Here is a 10,527-nt window from a genome sequence, read left to right as displayed (position 1 = left end):
TGCACATAGCAGAAGACTGTCATTACTTCGCCTTGACTCGCATTTCCCAGGAAATAACTGAACCAACATGCAGTCTCTGGTTTCTAATAAGGCTGATGTATTATTGAACAAGCCCTCCCGTGTAGCACAGCATGGTGGCACTGAGGACCCACTTGATGCTCCTGATCAACCACACACTAAACAATCTAAACCTAAAACCTGAAAATGGTGTTCATTTGTGCAACCGTCCTTTCGTACCCAAAATTCCACACTAGCACACATATAAATACGTGTCTAAGAGAATTTCTTACTGGGCTACACACTACACACTGTACATACTGATATGTACATACATAATTATGTGTTGAGATATGACCATCCTTCATCTGCCATGACTGTTTTGCCGTGTTTAAACTATGCTGTGTTTAATTTGGATTTGGTCTGCAGACACAACATCACTGCAAAACCAAAAATTGTTACTAATCACAGAGGGCAAATTGACCCAGAAGTAAGCACTCACAAGCACCTGAAATGTATGATTGATCCCTATTAAATGAATCGGATTCCTGGCATAATGCTCGCTTTCTGCCTTTCTATACTCCAGAGACACTGATAAGATATTGCTCGTTCTGTCGGCGCTTACTTAAAGACTACTAGACTGGGCCATTGCAATTAAATAATGGGCTTTCCATCATGGGCTAACACAGGGGTCGGGTACCTTTGGCTTGCGAGCCATATATGGCTCTTTCAGTGATTGCCTATGTCTCAATGGCGGGAGGAAAAAAAGAAATTAAAATGAATAATAAAAGCTAGTGTGTTAATTCAATTAAAACTCTACATATTTTAAAATAATAAATAATTCATAATCGATGCCTGTTTGTCATGTATGCACAAACAAATAAGTCATAAATAAGTCACTAAGTCATAAATCGGTTGAAAACTACATAGCCAGTCTGTTTTCAGTTTTTTAACAAAGGTGAAATGGCTAAAAGAAATAAAAACAATCATATAGCTAATGATAAGCAGTACATTCATATGAGCAATGATAAGTAGTGTTCAGTTTACTTAAAGAAAAAATCATAACTTTTTTTGGCTTTTATGGCTCTGTCAGCTGAAAAGGTTCCCGACCTCTGGTTTCTAACAGAAACCCTCCAAATGGAACTGGCATGTAAAGTCAATTAGCTCTTTCTTAACCAATTCACAGACATAATCCTTCATGCCTGATGACCGTGAACCAGTGCTGTCTCCCTACCTAACACCAATTACCTAACAATGGAGAGTGAAATGATGCATGTAAGGTAAGGTGAACTACGAAGTCCAGTCAAAGGAGAGAGGGTCATTGTTTCTACTGCAGAGGAAAAGGTCAATCTGAATGTCAATACCCCAGAACAGTCCCACGATCCAGATGAGCACCACGATTATTCTCTCTCTTTAAACTCATAAAAGTACTTTATAAATGTGTCATGTTGCTCATAGTCCCACTATTTTCCAGCCTTCATTGATTCTGCCTAAAAATGAGAATGTAGCTAAACTGAAGATTTCTTTAGTCCCCATAAAGAATCTCTTGGAGGTCATAAAATGAAAGCTACAGTACAAATGTACCCATAAATATGCACCCAGGGCTTTTCCACTGTAAAACCAACACATTTCTTCTTACCGAGTTTTCTAATAACCCTGTGGTATAAGGCATTCCCTGGTTATCCACTCACAATCCCACAATCTCCTGGGGAGATTGGCAAACTCATTTCATAGGGCCCGCAGTGTTATGATAGCTATAATCTCTCTGCCATTTTATACAACGCAGATAGAATTGCCAGGAACAGAAGAAAAGATTAAGATTTCTGCTTCATATATAGATCTAGCAGAGGTTTTTTAACATAACACAAATATCTGAATTATCCCACTATATATGTCCAGTACCTGTCTACGACATAGTGGAATTTAATCCCTTTCAATTGACAAGACCAGACCCATGAAAGATTATATCAAGAAGGATTTGGGGGTATATCAGCTCATCCAAACACAAGAGGCTTCTATTTATGGAGAAGAAAGAGAGGGGTCTCATATTTTGGTACCTCAGTGCACTCTCACTGAAGTATTATGATTCGTCTCCATGGGTAGCATTAGCATTAGAACAGGTTCATGAAGGTATGTTCCCTGAAAATTGTGCTTATAGTCTTATCAGGATCCAAGAGGATGAGTGGAAGTCTACCTTCTTCACTGGGTTTGGACACTATGCATACCTTATCATGCCCTATGGATTAGTCAATGCCCCAAGTGTTCCAAGCCTTCCTAAAAAAAAAAGTACTTCATGAAATATTTCATAAAGTTATGGCTGCATATATAGACAGCATTTTCATATAACTTTCTACACACAAAAAACACATGAAACATGTGCACCAGAATTATCTACATATTCTGTAGAAATTTCTGCACACAAGTATGGTCTTAGAGCTCCTTCTACTGTCAGAACGTGTTAGTATTGTAAACTTTGTTGATAACAGAGCTCATTTCTTTGCAATAATCCAAAAGCCTATGGGAAAATCCTATTGGGTTTTTGTCGAGGGAACCAATGGGATGCTAACTTCCAGGTTCCGGTACAAAATGAAATTGAGGCTCTTCAGCTGCTCCTCGGTAAGGCTCTCTGGCTGCTCCTCAGTGAGGCTCTCTGGCTACTCCACAGTGAGACTCTCCGGCTACTCCTCGGTGAGACTCTCCGGCTGTTCCTCGGTGAGGCTCTCCGGCTGCTCCTGGGTGAGGCACTCCTGCTGTTCCTCGGTGAGGCTCTCCGGCTACTCCATGGTGAGACTCTCCGGCTACTCCTCGGTGAGGCTCTCCGGCTACTCCACGGTGAGACTCTCTGGCTGCTCTTCAGTGTGGTTCTCCGGCTGCTCCTCGGTAAGTCTCTCTGGCTGCTTTTCAGTGTGGTTCTCCGGCTGCTCCTCGGTGAGGCTCTCCGGCTACTCCACGGTGAGACTCTCTGGCTGCTGTGCTGTTCAGGTTGCTGTAATACAAGTTTACTTTCAGTTCAAATCTGTACATATTAACAAAGAAATATACATGTATTTTAAATAATCATTATTTCTGAACAGCATCCTTCTGAGCTTGGGTGTGCTTGAATGTTCATTTAAGCTGAAATATTTCTGCTGAGAAGCTTCTGTGCTGGAAATCATGGACAAAACCCCCTAAATAAACATAACACTGCTCTTTTCTGCCTGCAACACACTTTTTCACTCTCCTAATGCCAGTTTTACTGAACCGTTTGGGAAGTGAAAGAACTGACATATTTCATTTACTGTAATAAACAGTAACGGTAACCTCCGTCACTATGAATATTAACAGCATTTAACTTGCAATCAAAAGCCAATGGCCAGCATAGTTCCTCATCCTTGGTCACATTTTCCAGCAATAAAAAAATAAATAAATAAATAAAAACTCATCTTTTCCGACATAAGAAGTTGTGAAATTTCAGTACATGCATACTGCACCTATGTCTACTGCATTAGGTTTGTGGAGATGACAGGTCAGAATCAGAAATGTACATCGTTTTGTATTTAATTGTATATTTTGTAAATAGTTTAACATAACGATATGTAAATTTCTCATCGCTGAGTCTGAGTGGCGAGATCTTGGTCTTTGGGTATTTTTTATGCATTGAACCTGGCCACTTCATCTCCATCCTCGCTCTGTGCATTTACACCTGTTCGAAACCTTTCACTGGAACTGAGGAGCGTTGCAAGTCAAGACTAACAGATTCATGATTTAATATCGATTTATTATCGAAATGAAGAATTAGGAAAGGATCATTTGAGTACATCGGACAAGCAATAATATAAAATAATAGCGATTAAATAAATAAATTCATTAGTTAATTTAAAAAACTGTAACGATCTCGCCTGCAGATGGCGTTGCGGCGGCGATGTGCACGGAGAGCCAGAGGGCGCGCACGTGCACGAACCAGAGTGAGCACATGCTTGTGGTTTGCGTATGAACTATGGAGACTTTGTTTACAATGAACACGTGCATTTGTTTCTGTTCTGTCTCCTCCTTGTTTAGTCATTGGTTGTTTTTCGAGGGTGTGTATTAATTGTTACCAGCTGTCAGCGTTCAAGGTAAATTACATTTGCTATTTAAACCCCACGTGTTGCTGCGCACTTCGCGCAGTATTAATTGTGCTAATGGGTAAAGCAGTAACGGAGTGTATTGATGTCGACACGGTTAAGTTTCCATGTCCTGTTCTCGTCTCATGCCACGATTCCAGGGTAATGTTTAGACCTCGTTTTGTGTTTGACCTTAGTTCGAGAAATAAACGTACAGACTCCATGTATGTGCTAGCTACCTAGATGCTCAGCGGCAGTGTTAGCATGTCCTGTTCTAGTTTCATGTTTCAAGCCTCGGTTCTAGTTTAATGTTTAGACCTCGTTTCTCATTTCACGTTTAGACCTTGTTTCATGTACGGTGACTTTGGTTGTGAATAAATACTTGAACCTCCACTTGCTTCCTTTTCGAGTCCGTAACATAACAAAAACAAAACCTCAGGCCACTGGGAATTCACTCGGTGCTCCCCATGGCTAGTCCGGGCCTGTTAGTGACAATCTTCAAAAATATTCAATGATTTTAGAACGAATTAGAACAACAACAACAAAAAATGTTTAGCTGTACAGTTTAATAATGTCAGTTATGCAGCTACATGGCCTAAAAAGGATGACAGCAAGTGAAAATATCTTGAATATATTATTATCTTGCATTTTCTCTCATATTACAGCAAACCAAATTAATTATTAAACCTTGTGGATAATTTTTCCTAATTTTTGTCTTGAAATAGTCTTGTTATATTGGCAGATTATTGAGCACATTTTAAGTCTTTATTTCTAGACTGAAGCACAATTATCTGCCAGTAGAATTTAAAAAATGTTTTTTTTTTATTGTTAAAAATAAATAAATAAATAAATAAAAGAAAGAAAGAAAGAAAGAAAGAAAAAGGGTTCCAATAAGTTTAATTATTTTATATTTGGTCTATTGTAATCTATATAATAATAATAATAATAATAATAATAATAATAATAATAATAATAATAATAATAATAATTATTAGATACATTCAACTATATTCAATGTATTTTCATGGCTAAGATGGCTTTTTTGCAGTGTAGTTGTGGTTTTATTTGCTAGACAGTGATATTGCGGTCAATACTGCCTAATTAGATAACATTAGCTACGTACTTGCTTTTTTGCGACCTTTCACTCAGCTCCACCTAGTCACTGCTCACCCATTCTTCAGTGCATCTTCATTGCTTTCTGTTTCATGCTGCTTACAGAGATGAGGCGAATGATAAGCAACAGTATTGCAAGTCTGGTGGGCTCATGATTTATTAATCAATCAAGTTTGACTATATGGACCAAACTAAATTTACAGGAAGTGCAGGAAGTCAGTTGGTGGCATCACAAGAAGAAAGAAGGAAAGAAAGAAAAAGCAGGCCAAGTCAGTCACAACACACAGGCTGCCAATCCGGGCCTGAGAACAGGACATAAACCTATTTTTCTTTGTGTGTAGAAAACAGTGGATGTTCCAGTCTGAGGACAGCTCTCTATTTAACCCTCATGTTTTGTTCATGCTTGGTTGTCTTTTGACATTTCTTTAGATTTCATAGCAATACACTTAGAACATCTTTTATAATGTTCATGTCAGTGATTTGAGGATTGTCCTAACGCAAGATTAATACAAGTAAATTGAACTTATAGTTTTAGGAAGACAGTCCTCCCTCTGCCGTGTGTGGAGATAAACAGCATAATTGAAACAGAAAAAGTACAGGAACGTGAAAGAGAATTTCATCACACATGTCATCATCACATATACATTTTTTATTATCATTTATTCATTGTTTAGAATATTGCTGTACTTTTCTTCTTTTTTTTTCTTTTTAAAAAAACCCCCATAAACAACATAATTGAAACAGAAAAAGTTCAATGTGTCAAATGTGATTACAGCACTAAATAGATTCCCCATTATCATCTTGGTCAGAGGAGGTTAGAGGCAGGTTCATATTTAGACTGTAATAAACTTGTTGCATAACCTCAGGTCATGGTCCTGAAAATGCGTTCATTTGGACCCAGGGAATCCAGGACTTTAAAATGTTGCACGCACAAGTAAAAAAAATGATGACCATAAACATCCAAATTAGGCCCAAATTTGACCCGATGTTAGTGCTAGAACATTGGAAGCACTTGGCCCAAATTTGGGCAGGATGTTTCTTAGACCCTCCCCAATCAGTGTACCAAATTTCACAACATTTACCGGACGGTTCTATGGGCTTCCATAGACACCCTAGCCAGAAGAAGAAGAACAAGAAGTTTCATTTATATAGCACCTTTCTCAAACTTTCCATTTCATAACAGCAATTTAGCAAAGCAGATAAAAAAATAAAATTAGAAACAACACTTATATAAAGAATGGTTATCAGTCCTCCAGAAGCTGCAGATGTTACCAAACTGTCACTGATTGTGATCAGTACGGTTTTGCAGGTCACAGTCCTGTAAAGAATGTGAACACAGACACACCACAGAAGTTACAGTTACAGGTGTTAGAGCAGGCCACTATGAGGCGGCTCAGATCATTAAAGACAACAGAGTTCAACAGCTCAAATGGGAAGTCATAGGATCAGAACAGATTGAACTTCCTCACCATGGATGAGGGCTAAGAATACATTTAGGATTCAGACAAATGAAAAAACGATGTGATTGGCTGTAAGATTTCTGTGAGATTTTATTTACCATTTCTAGGATTTTATTAACATTACTAGGTTTTTTTTCCTCTTTCGGCTGCTCCCATTTTTTCAGGGTTGGCAAAACGGATCACCTGTCAGCATGTTGATTGACGCCCTTCCCGACGCAAACCTCCCCATTTTCTGGGCTTGGGACCGGCACTGAGAGTGCACTGACTCGTCCAACCCTCCAGTGGCTGGGGTTATTCCCTGACCTGGAATCGAACCTGGGTCGTGGCGATGAGAGTGCCGCATACTAGCCACTTGTCCACCAGGGAACCGTTAATGTTAATGATATTATCAGAAAATAATCACCTTCAGGGTGGTAACAGTAACTCCACTTCATGTCATGCAATATTGCACCATGCCATTGTTGAATATTTCCATATTAAAGAATGTCTCCTAGTTTTTACTCCTTATGTATTCATCCTCTAAAAACCAGCAATGCACTTATAACAAATTCCAACATTCGCACATGTTGACACGAGACACAATTACTCACTTGTTTATTCTGTTTCCTCTTGGACAAACGAGCTGAAACTGTAATCGTACACAAAAGAGGCACCATTTAAAATATTTATATATATATATGTATATATATATATATATATATATATATATATAAATATATATATATATATATATATATATATATATATATATATATATATATATATATTGTATACTATATATAGAGAGAAGATTATACTAACACTACCTTGTATTGCCATGTGTTCTCCTGTGTCTCAGTTTGTAGATGATCATCAGTGCAAATCCTCCAATCAGCAGCAGAGCCACAAAGACACAAACACCGATGATGGCAGAGGAACCTGGAAACAGAACATAAACAATGCAGAACAGGAACAGACCAAACACATCATCTTCATACACAACCATAAACACATATTCTGTAGTTCCTGCTGTTTTTGAATGTCTCTGTGCTGGTGAAATGATGCCATCTTCAAACCTGCAGCATCCTGGTACCAAACTTAGCACAAACCAAGAACCTTCCTGACTGTAACACACTGATCCTCTGACTGTAATACACTGATCCAGTACACATTTAACATGAATACAGCATGAAAGAGAGAGTTATGTATAATTAGTGAGTTCTTACTGGAATATACTGCACCAGATGGGTTTTCTCGCGGTGCTGGTGATGCTGTTGTATAGGATCCTGTTGTTTAAAATACAAAAACAACAAAAATCCACAATATATTACTTGTTATAATGTATAACATAAAAACTGTATGGATGGGGCAAGGCTCATGCTGTCTGTGCGAGTGAGAATTCTTCAGTTCTTCTTCAACATTGAGTTTAAATATGACAAAAAAATATAAAGTTTCACCTGTTACATGCAGCTGAATCTCTGCAAAGTAGGAGTAATACCTGATTGACCCTCCTCCATTCCACACTCCAAATAAATAAAATATTCCATCAGCTTCTTTCACATCGCTGAGGCTCACACTGAGAACTTTAGCACTTCTGTCATCAGAAATGGAGAATCTGCCGTTCTCATCTATTGTTTGAGTGTCAATAATGGCTTTGACATAAGCCTCATCATCCAGTGTGATGACATACTTGTTGTTTTTTGCATACTCCCCTGGATAGTTACAGGTGATAGTTATATTCTGCCCAAGATTAGCATTCATTATTTTTGGCGCCCCATAAGATGCATCTGTTAATTATACAAACAAGAAAACAAATAAATTACAATTTATAAGCTCAACAGATCTCTAATACCATATTACTGCTTTAACAATGCCTTTGATGGGCAAAAAGGTATCAGATTTAATATGTGAATGACGGTAAATATTTCCGTACCATTACGAACTTTAAGGTTCACGGTGGAGTTGCTCTGATCTTCCACTCCAATTCTGTACGTTCCAGCATCCTGTGGCTTCAGCTTTCTGATCAGCACTAAGAAAGAACCTCCTGTGTTTCTATACAGCAAGAATCTTTTGTACTGAACATGGATACTTTGGCTGTGGAAACGTATGATATCAACGCAATCAGTTTGTGACATTTTACAAATATATTTAGTATGGTTTGAATTCCATTGTAGATCAGAGATTATAATGACGCTTCCTCCTGAGAAGCCAGTCACATCAGTGCAGTCTACTGGACCTGTCAATCAAAAGAAAATCTCCCTCATGTCTGTAACATCACTGAGCTTTCAATATTCTCACAATCGTGGATAAATAACTTCACATGCAATTATTTAAGAAGAATATCTGACCTGAGAAAAGGTAGAGCGTGACAAGGAGGAGGATCTTCATCCTGGAACGAAAGTCAGCTTCACTTCACTTCTACTCATTTGTTTCAGTTAAAATTCACTCTGTCTGTCCTTCTGAGGAACGTTCTCCTGATCCTCGCTTCTACTTTGTGAGCCAATATCTTTTGTGCTTTTATAATTCTGTCTTGTTAAGTAATTTCCTGTTTGGTCACGATGCTGTATTCATCAGCGATTCAGCTCTGAATGAAACTGATCCAAAGTTACTTACTGACATACTGTTCATGTCATTAAAAATCGATTTATATTTGAATCTATTTGATAATTACATAACAGTATGTTTGGAACGGTTAGAGAGTTTCTTTACTTTCTGAAAGAGACAGGGCAAGAGAATTTCATTTGAAAATTCATTCATTTTCAGTAAACAATTGAGTTTCAGTAGGCTCTGCCGGTTAGGGTTGTGGTGGATCCTGAGCTTATCCTCTGAACACTGTGTGTGAGGCAGGAATACCCTGAATGGTATACCAGTCCATCTCAGAGCACCATACACACACTTTCACAGACTCATTCACACCTAGGAGCAATTTAGCATAGGTAATTCAACTGTCGGCATGTTTTTGGGAAGAAAATCCCAAGGAAATCCACTGGAACATGCACAGAGGCTCCACACAAAGAGTAACACACACTCAGGATTGAACCAGGAACCATGGAGCTGTGAGACGGCAACACTACCCACAGCAAAACATTTTTCTTTACATAAGTTTGTAAAACACTGTAGGAATGTGTTTTGATTGGAAAAATCTCAACAGAATTTTCAAATTGTAGCTGTTTGGGGAAAAAATGGCAAGGTTTAGCATATTTGGCTTCTTTTTGCAGCTTTAATTTATATGTTGAAAAATTTCAAGCAAACATTATGCCTAACTGAAGTGTCCTGGCCTACCAGCTGCCTTTGTCTACTATAAAAATGTCAGCAGATTTAGAGGAAGAAGTGCAGAAAGCATATTCAGCGCTTTAGTGAACCACTGAGTTTCGGTCATATTTAATAATAAATACTGATTATTAAAGAGTGTTGTCCCTGTTGCTTAAAGAAAGAAAAGCAAGCAAGAAAGAAAATAGTCAAACTGCTGAGGTAATACATTGACCACCTTTGCCCATCTCAGCCCTAAATATTTGAACCTGTTTAAGGTAATAAAATAAATTAATCCTCTACTTATTGCTTTTCCTTTTCCTACAGTCTCTTCTGTACCAGCCCTTATAACAGTGTCATTGTCTTGTGTGAGTTCCATAATGTAGTAACCTCCATAACAGAGTTTTAAACTGATGATACTCTCAGTGCCTGACCTAGTGAACCATTGAGGATGTGTTTATTGATGGGAATGTTTGTAAATCACTCTGGAAAAGGGTGTCTGCCAAAATCTGTAAATGTAAAAATGTAGTGAAAGTGAGTTCATTGGTCAAGATTATGAGGAAGTTCAGGGTAGTTATGAACAGCCGGAGAAGAGGCAGTGAAAGTGACCAGAGCAGTAATGCAGATCCAATGTAGTGGAAAACTAA

The 10,527-nt window shown here is 38.2% G+C and overlaps 1 protein-coding gene across 1 annotated transcript; it reads right to left on the bottom strand.

The window, feature by feature from the left end:
• Positions 1-5,443: 5,443 nt before the first annotated feature.
• LOC108276475 (uncharacterized) lies at positions 5,444-9,143 on the bottom strand. Its single transcript, XM_017488177.3, has 7 exons — positions 8,980-9,143; positions 8,565-8,867; positions 8,089-8,418; positions 7,858-7,917; positions 7,459-7,570; positions 7,243-7,280; positions 5,444-6,510 (listed from the first exon to the last, which is right to left on the bottom strand). Exons 1-6 carry the CDS (start codon positions 9,017-9,019, stop codon positions 7,247-7,249), a joined length of 879 nt encoding a protein of 292 aa, XP_017343666.1. The 5' UTR covers positions 9,020-9,143; the 3' UTR covers positions 5,444-6,510; positions 7,243-7,246.
• Between the last annotated feature and the right edge of the window lie 1,384 nt (positions 9,144-10,527).

Source organism: Ictalurus punctatus, chromosome 15, assembly GCF_001660625.3.
Source record: "Ictalurus punctatus breed USDA103 chromosome 15, Coco_2.0, whole genome shotgun sequence".
In the NCBI taxonomy this organism is placed as follows: domain Eukaryota; kingdom Metazoa; phylum Chordata; class Actinopteri; order Siluriformes; family Ictaluridae; genus Ictalurus; species Ictalurus punctatus.
Note: the sequence above shows the minus strand (reverse complement) of the source record. Positions and strands in the feature narration are given on the sequence as shown.

Bases quoted from the DNA above. Each gene is read 5' to 3' on its own strand.
- LOC108276475 (XM_017488177.3), bottom strand. From the start codon at position 9,019: ATGAAGATCCTCCTCCTTGTCACGCTCTACCTTTTCTCAG. The intron at 8,868-8,979 runs GTCAGATATTCT...TTTGATTGACAG, and splicing joins CACGCTCTACCTTTTCTCAG to GTCCAGTAGACTGCACTGAT. The intron at 7,281-7,458 runs GTAGTGTTAGTA...GTACGATTACAG, and splicing joins AGAACACATGGCAATACAAG to TTTCAGCTCGTTTGTCCAAG.